Source organism: Petromyzon marinus (assembly GCF_048934315.1).
Source record: "Petromyzon marinus isolate PM22_M1 ecotype Great Lakes invasive population chromosome 77 unlocalized genomic scaffold, UKy_Petmar_22M1.pri1.0 chr77_unloc.1, whole genome shotgun sequence".
Lineage (NCBI taxonomy): Eukaryota > Metazoa > Chordata > Hyperoartia > Petromyzontiformes > Petromyzontidae > Petromyzon > Petromyzon marinus.
In genome coordinates this window covers 225,103-247,812 of record NW_027422621.1, presented here as the reverse complement: position 1 = coordinate 247,812, position 22,710 = coordinate 225,103, and the positions used below count along the sequence as shown (strand labels likewise).

Sequence of the window (22,710 nt, the reverse complement as noted above, 5' to 3'; positions counted from 1 at the left end):
TCACCATCACAACCATCACCACCACAACCACAGCCTCCATACTAGCCTGGTCCAGGTCCCTACCACAACAACAACAACCATCACCACCACAACCACCACAACAACCACAGCCTCCATACTAGCCTGGTCCAGGTCCCTACAACCACCACAACAACCACAACAACCATCACCATCACAACCATCACCACCACAACCACAGCCTCCATACTAGCCTGGTCCAGGTCCCTACCACAACAACAACAACCATCACCACCACAACCACCACAACAACCACAGCCTCCATACTAGCCTGGTCCAGGTCCCTACAACCACAACAACAACCATCACCACCACAACCACCACAACAACCACAGCCTCCATACTAGCCTGGTCCAGGTCCCTACCACAACAACAACAACCATCACCACCACAACCACCACAACAACCACAGCCTCCATACTAGCCTGGTCCAGGTCCCTACAACCACAACAACAACCATCACCACCACAACCACCACAACAACCACAGCCTCCATACTAGCCTGGTCCAGGTCCCTACAACCACAACAACAACCATCACCACCACAACCACCACAACAACCACAGCCTCCATACTAGCCTGGTCCAGGTCCCTACAACCACAACAACAACCACAACCATCACCACAACAACCACAGCCTCCATACTAGCCTGGTCCAGGTCCCTACAACCACAACCATCACCACAACCATCACCACAACAACCACAGCCTCCATACTAGCCTGGTCCAGGTCCCTACAACCACAACAACAACCACAACCATCACCACAACAACCACAGCCTCCATACTAGCCTGGTCCAGGTCCCTACAACCACCACAACAACCACAACAACCATCACCACCACAACCACCACCACAACAACCACAGCCTCCATACTAGCCTGGTCCAGGTCCCTACAACCACCACAACAACCACAACAACCATCACCACCACAACCACCACCACAACAACCACAGCCTCCATACTAGCCTGGTCCAGGTCCCTACAACAACAACAACAACCACAGCCTCCATACTAGCCTGGTCCAGGTCCCTACAACCACCACAACAACCACAACAACCATCACCACCACAACCACCACCACAACAACCACAGCCTCCATACTAGCCTGGTCCAGGTCCCTACAACCACCACAACAACCACAACAACCATCACCACCACAACCACCACCACAACAACCACAGCCTCCATACTAGCCTGGTCCAGGTCCCTACAACAACAACAACAACCACAGCCTCCATACTAGCCTGGTCCAGGTCCCTACAACCACCACAACAACCACAACAACCATCACCACCACAACCACCACCACAACAACCACAGCCTCCATACTAGCCTGGTCCAGGTCCCTACAACCACCACAACAACCACAACAACCATCACCACCACAACCACCACCACAACAACCACAGCCTCCATACTAGCCTGGTCCAGGTCCCTACAACAACAACAACAACCACAGCCTCCATACTAGCCTGGTCCAGGTCCCTACCACAACAACAACCACAACAACCATCACCACAACAACCACAACCACCACCACAACCATCACCACAACCACAGCCTCCATACTAGCCTGGTCCAGGTCCCTACAACCACAACCACCACAACCACCACCACAACAACCACAGCCTCCATACTAGCCTGGTCCAGGTCCCTACAACAACAACAACCACAGCCTCCATACTAGCCTGGTCCAGGTCCCTACAACAACAACAACCACAGCCTCCATACTAGCCTGGTCCAGGTCCCTACAACCACCATCACCACAACAACCATCACCACAACAACCACAACCACAACAACAACCATCACAAACACAACCATCACCACCACAACCACCACAACAACCACAGCCTCCATACTAACCTGGTCCAGGTCCCTACAACCACAACCACCACAACCATCACAACCACCACCACAACAACCACAGCCTCCATACTAGCCTGGTCCAGGTCCCTACAACAACAACAACCACAGCCTCCATACTAGCCTGGTCCAGGTCCCTACAACAACAACAACCACAGCCTCCATACTAGCCTGGTCCAGGTCCCTACAACCACCATCACCACAACAACCATCACCACAACAACCACAACCACAACAACAACCATCACAAACACAACCATCACCACCACAACCACCACAACAACCACAGCCTCCATACTAGCCTGGTCCAGGTCCCTACCACAACAACAACCACAACAACCATCACCACAACAACCACAACCACAACAACAACCATCACAAACACAACCATCACCATCACAACCACCACAACAACCACAGCCTCCATACTAGCCTGGTCCAGGTCCCTACAACCACAACAACAACCATCACAACAACCACCACAACAACCACCACCACCACAACCATCACAAACACAATCACCACCATCACAACCATCACCACCACAGCCTCCATACTAGCCTGGTCCAGGTCCCTACAACCACAACCACCACAACCATCACAACCACCACCACAACCATCACAACCACCACAACCATCACCACAACCATCACCACAACCACAGCCTCCATACTAGCCTGGTCCAGGTCCCTACAACCACAACCACCACAACCATCACAACCACCACCACAACCATCACAACCACCACAACCATCACCACAACCATCACCACAACCACAGCCTCCATACTAGCCTGGTCCAGGTCCCTACAACCACAACAACAACCACAACCACCACAACAACCACAGCCTCCATACTAGCCTGGTCCAGGTCCCTACAACCACAACCACCACAACAACCACAGCCTCCATACTAGCCTGGTCCAGGTCCCTACAACCACAACCACCACAACCACCACAACCATCACCACAACAACCACAGCCTCCATACTAGCCTGGTCCAGGTCCCTACAACCACAACAACAACCACAACCATCACCACAACAACCACAGCCTCCATACTAGCCTGGTCCAGGTCCCTACAACCACCACAACAACCACAACAACCATCACCACCACAACCACCACCACAACAACCACAGCCTCCATACTAGCCTGGTCCAGGTCCCTACAACCACCACAACAACCACAACAACCATCACCACCACAACCACCACCACAACAACCACAGCCTCCATACTAGCCTGGTCCAGGTCCCTACAACAACAACAACAACCACAGCCTCCATACTAGCCTGGTCCAGGTCCCTACAACCACCACAACAACCACAACAACCATCACCACCACAACCACCACCACAACAACCACAGCCTCCATACTAGCCTGGTCCAGGTCCCTACAACCACCACAACAACCACAACAACCATCACCACCACAACCACCACCACAACAACCACAGCCTCCATACTAGCCTGGTCCAGGTCCCTACAACAACAACAACAACCACAGCCTCCATACTAGCCTGGTCCAGGTCCCTACCACAACAACAACCACAACAACCATCACCACAACAACCACAACCACCACCACAACCATCACCACAACCACAGCCTCCATACTAGCCTGGTCCAGGTCCCTACAACCACAACCACCACAACCACCACCACAACAACCACAGCCTCCATACTAGCCTGGTCCAGGTCCCTACAACAACAACAACCACAGCCTCCATACTAGCCTGGTCCAGGTCCCTACAACCACCATCACCACAACAACCATCACCACAACAACCACAACCACAACAACAACCATCACAAACACAACCATCACCACCACAACCACCACAACAACCACAGCCTCCATACTAACCTGGTCCAGGTCCCTACAACCACAACCACCACAACCATCACAACCACCACCACAACAACCACAGCCTCCATACTAGCCTGGTCCAGGTCCCTACAACAACAACAACCACAGCCTCCATACTAGCCTGGTCCAGGTCCCTACAACAACAACAACCACAGCCTCCATACTAGCCTGGTCCAGGTCCCTACAACCACCATCACCACAACAACCATCACCACAACAACCACAACCACAACAACAACCATCACAAACACAACCATCACCACCACAACCACCACAACAACCACAGCCTCCATACTAGCCTGGTCCAGGTCCCTACCACAACAACAACCACAACAACCATCACCACAACAACCACAACCACAACAACAACCATCACAAACACAACCATCACCATCACAACCACCACAACAACCACAGCCTCCATACTAGCCTGGTCCAGGTCCCTACAACCACAACAACAACCATCACAACAACCACCACAACAACCACCACCACCACAACCATCACAAACACAATCACCACCATCACAACCATCACCACCACAGCCTCCATACTAGCCTGGTCCAGGTCCCTACAACCACAACCACCACAACCATCACAACCACCACCACAACCATCACAACCACCACAACCATCACCACAACCATCACCACAACCACAGCCTCCATACTAGCCTGGTCCAGGTCCCTACAACCACAACCACCACAACCATCACAACCACCACCACAACCATCACAACCACCACAACCATCACCACAACCATCACCACAACCACAGCCTCCATACTAGCCTGGTCCAGGTCCCTACAACCACAACAACAACCACAACCACCACAACAACCACAGCCTCCATACTAGCCTGGTCCAGGTCCCTACAACCACAACCACCACAACAACCACAGCCTCCATACTAGCCTGGTCCAGGTCCCTACAACCACCATCACCACAACAACAACCACAGCCTCCATACTAGCCTGGTCCAGGTCCCTACAACCACCATCACCACAACAACAACCACAGCCTCCATACTAGCCTGGTCCAGGTCCCTACAACCACCATCACCACAACAACAACCACAGCCTCCATACTAGCCTGGTCCAGGTCCCTACAACCACCATCACCACAACAACAACCACAGCCTCCATACTAGCCTGGTCCAGGTCCCTACAACCACCATCACCACAACAACAACCACAGCCTCCATACTAGCCTGGTCCAGGTCCCTACAACCACCATCACCACAACAACAACCACAGCCTCCATACTAGCCTGGTCCAGGTCCCTACAACCACCATCACCACAACAACAACCACAGCCTCCATACTAGCCTGGTCCAGGTCCCTACAACCACCATCACCACAACCACAACCACCACAACCACCATCACCAACACAATCATCACAACCACAACCATCACAACCACCACCACCACCACACAGCCAGGAGGGCAACCACAGCCTCCATACTAGCCTGGTCCAGGTCCCTACAACCACCACAACCACCACAACAACCACCACCACCATCACCACCACCACAACAACCACAGCCTCCATACTAGCCTGGTCCAGGTCCCTACAACCACCACAACCACCACAACAACCACAGCCTCCATACTAGCCTGGTCCAGGTCCCTACAACCACAACAACAACCACAACAACAACCACAGCCTCCATACTAGCCTGGTCCAGGTCCCTACAACCACAACAACAACCACAACCATCACCAACAACCACCACCACCACAATCATCACAAACACAACCATCACCATCACAACCATCACAACAACCACAGCCTCCATACTAGCCTGGTCCAGGTCCCTACAACCACAACCACCACAACAACAACCACAACCATCACAACCATCACCATCACAACCACAGCCATCACCACAACCACAGCCTCCATACTAGCCTGGTCCAGGTCCCTACAACCACAACCACCACCACCACAACCACCACCACAACCACAGCCTCCATACTAGCCTGGTCCAGGTCCCTACAACCACAACAACAACCACAACAACAACCACAACCACAGCCTCCATACTAGCCTGGTCCAGGTCCCTACAACCACAACCACCACAACAACAACCACAACCATCACAACCATCACCATCACAACCACAGCCATCACCACAACCACAGCCTCCATACTAGCCTGGTCCAGGTCCCTACAACCACAACCACCACCACCACAACCACCACCACAACCACAGCCTCCATACTAGCCTGGTCCAGGTCCCTACAACCACAACAACAACCACAACAACAACCACAACCACAGCCTCCATACTAGCCTGGTCCAGGTCCCTACAACCACCACAACAACCATCACCACCACAACCACAGCCATCACCACAACCACAGCCTCCATACTAGCTTGGTCCAGGTCCCTACAACCACAACAACAACCACCACAACCATCACCACAACCATCACCACAACCACAGCCTCCATACTAGCCTGGTCCAGGTCCCTACAACCACAACAACCACCACAACAACCACCACAACAACCACCACAACCATCACCACAACCACAGCCTCCATACTAGCCTGGTCCAGGTCCCTACAACCACAACAACAACCACAACAACCATCACAACAACCACCACCACCACAATCATCACCACCACAATCATCACCACAACCACAGCCTCCATACTAGCCTGGTCCAGGTCCCTACAACCACCACAACAACCATCACAACAACCACCACAACCACAGCCTCCATACTAGCCTGGTCCAGGTCCCTACAACCACCACAACAACCATTACCACAACCACAGCCTCCATACTAGCCTGGTCCAGGTCCCTACAACCACAACAACAACAACCATCACAACAACCACCACAACAACCACAGCCTCCATACTAGCCTGGTCCAGGTCCCTACAACCACAACAACAACCACAACAACCATCACCACAACCACAGCCTCCATACTAGCCTGGTCCAGGTCCCTACAACCACAACAACCACCACCACAACCATCACCACAACCACAGCCTCCATACTAGCCTGGTCCAGGTCCCTACAAGCACAACAACAACCACAACAACAACCACCACCACAACCACAGCCTCCATACTAGCCTGGTCCAGGTCCCTACAACCACAACAACAACCATCACAACAACCACAGCCTCCATACTAGCCTGGTCCAGGTCCCTACAACCACCACAACAACCATCACAACAACCACAGCCTCCATACTAGCCTGGTCCAGGTCCCTACAACCACCACAACAACCATCACAACAACCACAGCCTCCATACTAGCCTGGTCCAGGTCCCTACAACCACCACAACAACCATCACAACAACCACAGCCTCCATACTAGCTTGGTCCAGGTCCCTACAACCACAACAACAACCATCACAACAACCACAGCCTCCATACTAGCCTGGTCCAGGTCCCTACAACCACCACAACAACCATCACAACAACCACAGCCTCCATACTAGCCTGGTCCAGGTCCCTACAACCACCACAACAACCATCACAACAACCACAGCCTCCATACTAGCCTGGTCCAGGTCCCTACAACCACAACAACAACCATCACAACAACCACAGCCTCCATACTAGCCTGGTCCAGGTCCCTACAACCACCACAACAACCATCACAACAACCACAGCCTCCATACTAGCCTGGTCCAGGTCCCTACAACCACAACAACAACCATCACAACAACCACAGCCTCCATACTAGCCTGGTCCAGGTCCCTACAACCACAACAACAACCATCACAACAACCACAGCCTCCATACTAGCCTGGTCCAGGTCCCTACAACCACCACAACAACCATCACAACAACCACAGCCTCCATACTAGCCTGGTCCAGGTCCCTACAACCACAACCACCACAACAACCACCACAACCATCACAACCATCACCATCACAACCACCACAACAATCACCACAACAACCACCACAACCATCACAACCACAACAACCACCACAACAACCATCACCATCACAACCACAGCCTCCATACTAGCCTGGTCCAGGTCTCTACAACCACAACCACCACAACAACCACCACCACAATCATCACCACAACAACCACAGCCTCCATACTAGCCTGGTCCAGGTCCCTACAACCACAACCACCACAACAACCACCACAACAACCACAACAACCACCACAACCACAGCCTCCATACTAGCCTGGTCCAGGTCCCTACAACCACAACCACCACAACAACCACCACAACAACCACAACAACCACCACAACCACAGCCTCCATACTAGCCTGGTCCAGGTCCCTACAACCACAACAACAACCACAACAACAACCACAACAACCACAACAACCACCACAACCACAGCCTCCATACTAGCCTGGTCCAGGTCCCTACAACCACAACCACCACAACAACCACCACAACCATCACCACCACAATCATCACCACAACCACAGCCTCCATACTAGCCTGGTCCAGGTCCCTACAACCACAACCACCACCACCACAACCACCACCACAACCACAGCCTCCATACTAGCCTGGTCCAGGTCCCTACAACCACAACAACAACCACAACAACAACCACAACCACAGCCTCCATACTAGCCTGGTCCAGGTCCCTACAACCACCACAACAACCATCACCACCACAACCACAGCCATCACCACAACCACAGCCTCCATACTAGCTTGGTCCAGGTCCCTACAACCACAACAACAACCACCACAACCATCACCACAACCATCACCACAACCACAGCCTCCATACTAGCCTGGTCCAGGTCCCTACAACCACAACAACCACCACAACAACCACCACAACAACCACCACAACCATCACCACAACCACAGCCTCCATACTAGCCTGGTCCAGGTCCCTACAACCACAACAACAACCACAACAACCATCACAACAACCACCACCACCACAATCATCACCACCACAATCATCACCACAACCACAGCCTCCATACTAGCCTGGTCCAGGTCCCTACAACCACCACAACAACCATCACAACAACCACCACAACCACAGCCTCCATACTAGCCTGGTCCAGGTCCCTACAACCACCACAACAACCATTACCACAACCACAGCCTCCATACTAGCCTGGTCCAGGTCCCTACAACCACAACAACAACAACCATCACAACAACCACCACAACAACCACAGCCTCCATACTAGCCTGGTCCAGGTCCCTACAACCACAACAACAACCACAACAACCATCACCACAACCACAGCCTCCATACTAGCCTGGTCCAGGTCCCTACAACCACAACAACCACCACCACAACCATCACCACAACCACAGCCTCCATACTAGCCTGGTCCAGGTCCCTACAACCACAACAACAACCACAACAACAACCACCACCACAACCACAGCCTCCATACTAGCCTGGTCCAGGTCCCTACAACCACAACAACAACCATCACAACAACCACAGCCTCCATACTAGCCTGGTCCAGGTCCCTACAACCACCACAACAACCATCACAACAACCACAGCCTCCATACTAGCCTGGTCCAGGTCCCTACAACCACCACAACAACCATCACAACAACCACAGCCTCCATACTAGCCTGGTCCAGGTCCCTACAACCACCACAACAACCATCACAACAACCACAGCCTCCATACTAGCTTGGTCCAGGTCCCTACAACCACAACAACAACCATCACAACAACCACAGCCTCCATACTAGCCTGGTCCAGGTCCCTACAACCACCACAACAACCATCACAACAACCACAGCCTCCATACTAGCCTGGTCCAGGTCCCTACAACCACCACAACAACCATCACAACAACCACAGCCTCCATACTAGCCTGGTCCAGGTCCCTACAACCACAACAACAACCATCACAACAACCACAGCCTCCATACTAGCCTGGTCCAGGTCCCTACAACCACCACAACAACCATCACAACAACCACAGCCTCCATACTAGCCTGGTCCAGGTCCCTACAACCACAACAACAACCATCACAACAACCACAGCCTCCATACTAGCCTGGTCCAGGTCCCTACAACCACAACAACAACCATCACAACAACCACAGCCTCCATACTAGCCTGGTCCAGGTCCCTACAACCACCACAACAACCATCACAACAACCACAGCCTCCATACTAGCCTGGTCCAGGTCCCTACAACCACAACCACCACAACAACCACCACAACCATCACAACCATCACCATCACAACCACCACAACAATCACCACAACAACCACCACAACCATCACAACCACAACAACCACCACAACAACCATCACCATCACAACCACAGCCTCCATACTAGCCTGGTCCAGGTCTCTACAACCACAACCACCACAACAACCACCACCACAATCATCACCACAACAACCACAGCCTCCATACTAGCCTGGTCCAGGTCCCTACAACCACAACCACCACAACAACCACCACAACAACCACAACAACCACCACAACCACAGCCTCCATACTAGCCTGGTCCAGGTCCCTACAACCACAACCACCACAACAACCACCACAACAACCACAACAACCACCACAACCACAGCCTCCATACTAGCCTGGTCCAGGTCCCTACAACCACAACAACAACCACAACAACAACCACAACAACCACAACAACCACCACAACCACAGCCTCCATACTAGCCTGGTCCAGGTCCCTACAACCACAACCACCACAACAACCACCACAACCATCACCACCACAATCATCACCACAACCACAGCCTCCATACTAGCCTGGTCCAGGTCCCTACAACCACAACAACAACCACAACAACCATCACAACCATCACCATCACAACCACAGCCATCACCACAACCACAGCCTCCATACTAGCCTGGTCCAGGTCCCTACAACCACAACAACCATCACAACAACCACCACCATCACAACAACCACAACCACAGCCTCCATACTAGCCTGGTCCAGGTCTCTACAACCACAACCACCACAACAACCACAGCCTCCATACTAGCCTGGTCCAGGTCCCTACAACCACAACAACAACCACAACAACAACCACAACAACCACCACAACCACAGCCTCCATACTAGCCTGGTCCAGGTCCCTACAACCACAACAACAACCACAACAACAACCACAACCACCACCACCACAACAATCATCACCACCACAACCACAGCCTCCATACTAGCCTGGTCCAGGTCCCTACAACCACAACCACCACAACAACCACCACAACCATCACCACCACAATCATCACCACAACCACAGCCTCCATACTAGCCTGGTCCAGGTCCCTACAACCACAACAACAACCACAACAACCATCACAACCATCACCATCACAACCACAGCCATCACCACAACCACAGCCTCCATACTAGCCTGGTCCAGGTCCCTACAACCACAACAACCATCACAACAACCACCACCATCACAACAACCACAACCACAGCCTCCATACTAGCCTGGTCCAGGTCTCTACAACCACAACCACCACAACAACCACAGCCTCCATACTAGCCTGGTCCAGGTCCCTACAACCACAACAACAACCACAACAACAACCACAACAACCACCACAACCACAGCCTCCATACTAGCCTGGTCCAGGTCCCTACAACCACAACAACAACCACAACAACAACCACAACCACCACCACCACAACAATCATCACCACCACAACCACAGCCTCCATACTAGCCTGGTCCAGGTCCCTACAACCACAACAACAACCACAACAACCACCACAACAACCACCACAACCACAGCCTCCATACTAGCCTGGTCCAGGTCCCTACAACCACAACAACAACCACAACAACAACCACAACAACAACCATCACCACCACAACCACCACAACAACCACAGCCTCCATACTAGCCTGGTCCAGGTCCCTACAACCACAACAACAACCACAACAACCACCACAACAACCACCACAACCACAGCCTCCATACTAGCCTGGTCCAGGTCCCTACAACCACAACAACAACCACAACAACAACCACAACAACAACCATCACCACCACAACCACCACAACAACCACAGCCTCCATACTAGCCTGGTCCAGGTCTCTACAACCACAACAACAACCACCACAACCATCACCACCACAACCATCACCACCACAACCACCACAACAACCACAGCCTCCATACTAGCCTGGTCCAGGTCCCTACAACCACAACAACAACCACCACAACCACCACAACAACCACAGCCTCCATACTAGCCTGGTCCAGGTCTCTACAACCACAACAACAACCACCACAACCATCACCACCACAACCATCACCACCACAACCACCACAACAACCACAGCCTCCATACTAGCCTGGTCCAGGTCTCTACAACCACAACAACAACCACCACAACCATCACCATCACAACCATCACCACAACAATCATCACCACAACCACAGCCTCCATACTAGCCTGGTCCAGGTCCCTACAACCACAACCACCACAACAACCATCACCACAACCATCACCACCACAACCATCACCACAACCACAGCCTCCATACTAGCCTGGTCCAGGTCCCTACAACCACAACCACCACAACAACCATCACAACCACCACCACAATCATCACCACCACAACCACCACAACAACCACAGCCTCCATACTAGCCTGGTCCAGGTCTCTACAACCACAACCACCACAACAACCATCATAACAACCACCACCACAACAACCACAGCCTCCATACTAGCCTGGTCCAGGTCTCTACAACCACCACAACAACCACAACAACCATCATAACAACCACCACCACCACAACCATCACCACCACAACCACCACAACGACCACAGCCTCCATACTAGCCTGGTCCAGGTCCCTACAACCACAACAACAACCACAACAACAACCACAACAACCACCACAACCACAGCCTCCATACTAGCCTGGTCCAGGTCCCTACAACCACAACAACCACCACAACAACAACCACAACAACAACCACAACAACCACCACAACCACAGCCTCCATACTAGCCTGGTCCAGGTCCCTACAACCACAACAACAACCACAACAACCATCACAACAACCACAGCCTCCATACTAGCCTGGTCCAGGACCCTACAACCACAACAACAACCACAACAACCACCACCACCACAACCATCACCACCACAACCACCACAACAACCACAGCCTCCATACTAGCCTGGTCCAGGTCCCTACAACCACAACCACCACAACAACCATCACCATCACAACCACAACAACCACCACAATCATCACCATCACAACCACCACAACCATCACCAACACAACCACAGCCTCCATACTAGCTTGGTCCAGGTCTCTACAACCACAACAACAACCACAACAACCATCACCACCACAACCACAACCACCACAACAACCACAACAACCACCACCACAACCACCACAACCATCACAAACACAATCATCACATCCACAACCATCACAACCACAATCATCACCATCACAACCATCACCACAACAACCACCACAACCACCACAACAACCACAGCCTCCATACTAGCCTGGTCCAGGTCCCTACAACCACAACAACAACCACAACAACCATCACAACAACCACCACCACCACAATCATCACCACCACAATCATCACCACAACCACAGCCTCCATACTAGCCTGGTCCAGGTCCCTACAACCACAACAACAACCACAACAACCACCACCACCACAACCATCACCACCACAACCACCACAACAACCACAGCCTCCATACTAGCCTGGTCCAGGTCTCTACAACCACAACAACAACCACAACAACCACCACCACCACAACCATCACCACCACAACCACCACAACAACCACAGCCTCCATACTAGCCTGGTCCAGGTCTCTACAACCACAACAACAACCACAACAACCACCACCACCACAACCATCACCACCACAACCACCACAACAACCACAGCCTCCATACTAGCCTGGTCCAGGTCTCTACAACCACAACAACAACCACCACAACCATCACCACAACAACCACCACCACAACAATCATCACCACCACAACCACAGCCTCCATACTAGCCTGGTCCAGGTCCCTACAACCACAACAACAACCACAACAACCACCACCACCACAACCATCACCACAACCACAGCCATCACCACAACCACAGCCTCCATACTAGCCTGGTCCAGGTCTCTACAACCACAACCACCACAACAACCATCACCATCACAACCACAACAACCACCACAATCATCACCATCACAACCACCACAACCATCACCAACACAACCACAGCCTCCATACTAGCCTGGTCCAGGTCTCTACAACCACAACAACAACCATCACAACAACCATCACCACAACAACCACCACAACCACCACAACCACAACAACCACCACAACCACAGCATCCATACTAGCCTGGTCCAGGTCTCTACAACCACAACCACCACAACCATCACAACCACAACAACCACCACAACAACCATCACCACCACAACCACAGCCATCACCACAACCACAGCCTCCATACTAGCCTGGTCCAGGTCCCTACAACCACAACCACCACCACAACAACCACCACAACAACCACCACAACCATCACCACAACCATCACCACAACCACAGCCTCCATACTAGCCTGGTCCAGGTCCCTACAACCACAACCACAACCACCACAACAACCATCACAACCATCACAAACACAATCATCACCATCACAACCACCACAATCATGACCATCACAACAACCACCACCACCACAACCATCACAAACACAATCATCACCATCACAACCACCACAACAACCATCACCATCACAACCATCACCACAACCACAGCCTCCATACCAGCCTGGTCCAGGTCCCTACAACCACAACCACCACAACAACCATCACCATCACAACCATCACAAACACAATCACCACCATCACAACCATCACCACCACAACCACAGCCTCCATACTAGCCTGGTCCAGGTCCCTACAACCACAACCACCACAACCATCACCAACAACCACCACCACCACAATCATCACAACCACAACCATCACCACAACCACAGCCTCCATACTAGCCTGGTCCAGGTCTCTACAACCACAACCACCACAACAACCATCACCATCACAACCACAACAACCACCACCACCACAATCATCACCATCACAACCACCACAACCATCACCAACACAGCCTCCATACTAGCCTGGTCCAGGTCTCTACAACCACAACAACAACCACAACAACCATCACCATCACAACCATCACCACAACCATCACCACCACAACAACCATCACAACCACAGCCATCACCACAACCACAGCCTCCATACTAGCCTGGTCCAGGTCCCTACAACCACAACAACAACCACCACCACAATCATCACCATCGCAACCACCACAACCACCACAACCATCACCACCACCACCACAAACACAATCACCACCACAACCACAGCCTCCATACTAGCCTGGTCCAGGTCTCTACAACCACCACAACAACCATCACAACCACCACAACCATCACCACAACCATCACAAACACAATCATCACATCCACAACCATCACAAACACAATCATCACCACAACCACAGCCTCCATACTAGCCTGGTCCAGGTCTCTACAACAACAACCACCACAACAACCATCACCATCACAACCATCACAAACACAATCATCACCATCACAACCATCACAACCACAATCATCACCATCACAACCACAACCACCACAACCACAACCATCACCACAACCACAGCCTCCATACTAGCCTGGTCCAGGTCCCTACAACCACAACCACAACCACCACAACAACCATCACCATCACAACCATCACAAACACAATCATCACCATCACAACCACCACAACCACAATCATCACCATCACAACAACCACCACCACCACAACCATCACAAACACAATCATCACCATCACAACCACCACAACAACCACCACAACCACAATCATCACCACAACCACAGCCTCCATACTAGCCTGGTCCAGGTCCCTACAACCACCACAACTACCACCACAACCACCACAACCACCACCACAACCATCACCAACACAACCACCACCATCACAACCATCACAATCACCACCACAACCATCACCACCACCATCACAATCATCACATCCACAACCACCACAACCACAATCATCACCATCACAACCACCACAACCATCACCACCACCATCACCAACACAATCATCACAACCACAACCATCACAACCACCACCACCACCACACAACCAGGAGGGCAACCACAGCCTCCATACTAGCCTGGTCCAGGTCCCTACAACCACAACCACCACAACCATCACAACCACCACCACAACCATCACAACCACCACCACAACCATCACCACAACCATCACCACAACCACAGCCTCCATACTAGCCTGGTCCAGGTCCCTACAACCACAACCACCACAACCATCACCACCATCACAAACAATCACCACCACCACAACCATCACCACCACAATCATCACCATCACAACCATCACCACCACAACCACAGCCTCCATACTAGCCTGGTCCAGGTCCCTACAACCACAACCACCACAACCATCACCAACAACCACCACCACAATCATCACAACCACAACCATCACCACAACCACAGCCTCCATACTAGCCTGGTCCAGGTCTCTACAACCACCACCACAACCATCACAAACACAACCACAACAACCATCACAACCACAATCATCACCATCACAACCATCACCACCACAACCACAGCCTCCATACTAGCCTGGTCCAGGTCCCTACAACCACCACAACAACCATCACAACAACCACCACCACAACCATCACAAACACAATCATCACATCCACAACCATCACAAGCAGAATCATCACCATCACAACCATCACCACCACAATCACAGCCTCCATACTAGCCTGGTCCAGGTCCCTACAACCACAACCACCACAACCACCACAACAACCACCACAACCACCACAACCATCACAACCATCACCAGAACCACAACCACCACAACCATTACCACAACCACAGCCTCCATACTAGCCTGGTCCAGGTCCCTACAACCACAACCACAACCATCACCAACACAACCACAACAACCACCACAACCAACACAACCATCACCACAACCATCACCAACACAATCATCACTATCACAACCACCACCACAGAGCCAGGAGGGCAACCACAGCCTCAATACTAGCCTGGTCCAGGTCCCTACAACCACCACCACCACAACCACAACCACCATCACCACCACCACCACCAAAACCATCACCACCACAATCATCACTATAACCACCACCACAACCACCACCACCACCACAAACACCACAGCCTCCATACTAGCCTGGTCCAGGTATCTACAACCACCATCACCACAACCACCACAATCATCACCACAACCATCATCACCACAACCATCACCACCACAATCATTACCACAACCACAACCACCACCACCACCATAATCATCACCACCATCACCACCACAACCACCACCACACGGCCTCCATAATAGCCTGGTCTAGGTCCCTACAACCACCACCACAACCACCATCACAACCACAACCACCATCACCAGCACCACAACCATCACCACCACCACCACAACCACCACCACAACCACCACCACAATCATCACAACCACAATCATCACCACAACCACAGCCTGCATACTAGCCTGGTCCAGGTCCCTACAACCACCACAACCACCACAACAACCACCACAACCACCACAACGACCACCACCACAACCACCACCACCACAATCATCACAACCACAACCATCACCACAACCACAGCCTCCATACTAGCCTGGTCCAGGTCCCTACAACCACAACCACCACAACAACCATCACCATCACAACCATCACAAACACAATCATCACCATCACAACCACCACAACCACAATCATCACCATCACAACAACCACCACAACCATCACAAACACAATCATCACCATCACAACCACCACAACAACCATCACCATCACAACCATCACCACAACCACAGCCTCCATACTAGCCTGGTCCAGGTCTCTACAACCACCACAACAACCATCACAACCACCACAACCATCACCACCACAATCATCACCACCACAACCATCACCACAACCACAGCCTCCATACTAGCCTGGTCCAGGTCTCTACAACCACCACAACAACCATCACAACCACCACAACCATTATAACCACAATCATCACCACCACAACCATCACCACCACCACAACCATCACAAACACAATCATCACCACCACCACAGCCTCCATACTAGCCTGGTCCAGGTCCCTACAACCACCACAACAACCACCACAACCACCACCACAACCATCACCAACACAACCACCACCATCACAACCATCACAATCACCACCACAACCATCACCACCACCATCACCAACACAACCATCACATCCACAACCATCACAACCACAATCATCACCATCACAACCACCACCACCATCACCAACACAATCATCACAACCACAACCATCACAACCACCACCACCACCACCACACAGCCAGGAGGGCAACCACAGCCTCCATACTAGCCTGGTCCAGGTCCCTACAACCACAACCACCACAACCATCACAACCACCACCACAACCATCACAACCACCACAACCATCACCACAACCATCACCACAACCACAGCCTCCATACTAGCCTGGTCCAGGTCTCTACAACCACCACAACAACCATCACAACCACCACCACCACAATCATCACCACCACAATCATCACAACAACCATCACCATCACCATCACAACCACCACAACCATCACCACCACAATCATCACCACCACAACCACCACAACCATCAACAACACAATCATCACCACCACAACCATCACCACAACCACAGCCTTCAAACTAGCCTGGTCCAGGTCCCTACAACCACAACCACCACAACCATCACCACCATCACAAACACAATCACCACCATCACAACCATCACCACCACAACCACAGCCTCCATACTAGCCTGGTCCAGGTCCCTACAACCACAACAACCACCACAACCATCACAAAAACAATCATCACATCCACAACCATCACAACCACAATCATCACCACCACAACCATCACCACCACAACCACAGCCTCCATACTAGCCTGGTCCAGGTCTCTACAACCACAACCACCACAACAACCACCACAACCACCACAACCATCACAACCATCACCAGAACCACAACCACCACAACCATTACCACAACCACAGCCTCCATACTAGCCTGGTCCAGGTCCCTACAACCACAACCACAACCATCACCAACACAACCACAACAACCACCACAACCACCACAACCATCACCACAACCATCACCAACACAATCATCACTATCACAACCACCACCACCACACAGCCAGGAGGGCAACCACAGCCTCCATACTAGCCTGGTCCAGGTCCCTACAACCACCACCACCACAACCACCATCACCACCACCACCACCAAAACCATCACCACCACAATCATCACTATAACCACCACCACAACCACCACCACCACCACAAACACCACAGCCTCCATACTAGCCTGGTCCAGGTATCTACAACCACCATCACCACAACCACCACAATCATCACCACAACCATCATCACCACAACCATCACCACCACAATCATCACCACAACCACAACGACCACCACCACCATAATCATCACCACCATCACCACCACAACCACCACCACACGGCCTCCATAATAGCCTGGTCTAGGTCCCTACAACCACCACCACAACCACCATCACAACCACAACCACCATCACCAGCACCACAACCATCACCACCACCACCACCACAACCACCACCACAACCACCACCACAACCACCACCACACCCACCACCACAATCATCACAACCACAATCATCACCACAACCACAGCCTGCATACTAGCCTGGTCCAGGTCCCTACAACCACCACAACCACCACAACAACCACCACAACCACCACAACGACCACCACCACAACCACCACCACCACAATCATCACAACCACAACCATCACCACAACCACAGCCTCCATACTAGCCTGGTCCAGGTCCCTACAACCACAACCACCACAACAACCATCACCATCACAACCATCACAAACACAATCATCACCATCACAACCACCACAACCACAATCATCACCATCACAACAACCACCACCACCACAACCATCACAAACACAATCATCACCATCACAACCACCACAACAACCATCACCATCACAACCATCACCACAACCACAGCCTCCATACTAGCCTGGTCCAGGTCTCTACAACCACCACAACAACCATCACAACCACCACAACCATCACCACCACAATCATCACCACCACAACCATCACCACAACCACAGCCTCCATACTAGCCTGGTCCAGGTCTCTACAACCACCACAACAACCATCACAACCACCACAACCATTACAACCACAATCATCACCACCACAACCATCACCACCACCACAACCATCACAAACACAATCATCACCACAACCACAGCCTCCATACTAGCCTGGTCCAGGTCCCTACAACCACCACAACAACCACCACAACCACCACAACCACCACCACAACCATCACCAACACAACCACCACCATCACAACCATCACAATCACCACCACAACCATCACCACCACCATCACCAACACAACCATCACATCCACAACCATCACAACCACAATCATCACCATCACAACCACCACCACCATCACCAACACAATCATCACAACCACAACCATCACAACCACCACCACCACCACCACCACACAGCCAGGAGGGCAACCACAGCCTCCATACTAGCCTGGTCCAGGTCCCTACAACCACAACCACCACAACCATCACAACCACCACCACAACCATCACAACCACCACAACCATCACCACAACCATCACCACAACCACAGCCTCCATACTAGCCTGGTCCAGGTCTCTACAACCACCACAACAACCATCACAACCACCACCACAATCATCACCACCACAATCATCACAACAACCATCACCATCACCATCACAACCACCACAACCATCACCACCACAATCATCACCACCACAACCACCACAACCATCAACAACACAATCATCACCACCACAACTATCACGACAACCACAGCCTCCAAACTAGCCTGGTCCAGGTCCCTACAACCACAACCACCACAACCATCACCACCATCACAAACACAATCACCACCATCACAACCATCACCACCACAACCACAGCCTCCATACTAGCCTGGTCCAGGTCCCTACAACCACAACAACCACCACAACCATCACAAACACAATCATCACATCCACAACCATCACAACCACAATCATCACCACCACAACCATCACCACCACAACCACAGCCTCCATACTAGCCTGGTCCAGGTCTCTACAACCACAACCACCACAACCATCACAACCATCACCAGAACCACAACCACCACAACCATTACCACAACCACAGCCTCCATACTAGCCTGGTCCAGGTCCCTGCAACCACAACCACAACCATCACCAACACAACCACAACAACCACCACAACCACCACAACCATCACCACAACCATCACCAACACAATCATCACCATCACAACCACCACCACCACACAGCCAGGAGGGCAACCACAGCCTCCATACTAGCCTGGTCCAGGTCCCTACAACCACCATCACCACAACCACAACCACCACAACCACCATCACCACCACCAAAACCATCACCACCACAATCATCACTATAACCACCACCACAACCACCACCACCACCACAAACACCACAGCCTCCATACTAGCCTGGTCCAGGTCTCTACAACCACCATCACCACAACCACCACAATCATCACCACAACCATCATCACCACAACCATCACCACCACAATCATCACCACAACCACAACCACCACAATCATCACCACAACCATCACCACCACAATCATCACCACAACCACAACCACCACCACAACCACCACCATAATCATCACCACCATCACCACCACAACCACCACCACACGGCCTCCATAATAGCCTGGTCTAGGTCCCTACAACCACCACCACAACCACCATCACAACCACAACCACCATCACCAGCACCACAACCATCACCACCACCACCACAACCACCACCACCACAACCACCACCACAACCACCACCACAATCATCACAACCACAATCATCACCACAACCACAGCCTCCATACTAGCCTGGTCCAGATCCCTACAACCACCACAACGACCACCACAACAACCACCACAACGACCACCACCACAACCACCACCACAATCATCACAACCACAATCATCACCACAACCACAGCCTGCATACTAGCCTGGTCCAGGTCCCTACAACCACCACAACAACCACCACAACCACCATCACAACCATCACCACCACAACCATCACCACCACAATCACCACAAACACAACCACAACCACCACCGCCACCACCGCGCCCCCTACCTGGTCATGTAACGGACGTCATCGTCTGCCGCCTGATTGGATGTTCCCATGACCCAATCAGTGAGGTACTCCACCAACTTGTTCCTGAGTCACACACAGACACACACACACAGACACACACACAGACACACACACAGACACACACACACACACGAGTGAGTGGGCGAGTGAGTGAGTGGGCGAGCGAGTGAGTCAATTAATGAGTGAGCGAGTGAGCGAGTGAGTGAATTAATGAGCGAGCGAGTGAGCGAGAGAGTGAATTAATGAGTGAGCGAGTGAGTGAGCGAGTGAGTGAATTAATGAGTGAGCAAGTGAGTGAGTCAATTAATGAGCGAGTGAGTGAATTAATGAGTGAGCGAGTGAGTGAATTAATGAGCGACCGAGTGAGCGAGTGAATTAATGAGTGAGCGAGTGAGTGAGCGAGAGAGTGAATTAATGAGTGAGCGAGTGAGTGAACTAATGAGCGAGCGAGTGAGTGAATTAATAAGTGAGCGAGCGAGTGAGCGAGTGAGTGAATTAATGAGTGAGCGAGTGAGTGAGTGAATTAATGAGCGAGTGAGTGAGTGAATTAATCAGTGAGCGAGTG

General features: G+C 52.0%; 1 protein-coding gene across 1 annotated transcript in view; it reads right to left on the bottom strand.

Annotated features, from left to right (window-relative positions):
- Positions 1 to 22,710, bottom strand: part of NF1 (neurofibromin 1) — a 331,965-nt gene that overhangs the window by 230,537 nt on the left and 78,718 nt on the right. The window contains exon 27 of the mRNA XM_076058585.1: positions 22,125 to 22,208. Coding sequence (XP_075914700.1) covers positions 22,125 to 22,208 — 84 coding nt within the window. The remainder of the gene's footprint in view (positions 1 to 22,124; positions 22,209 to 22,710) is intronic.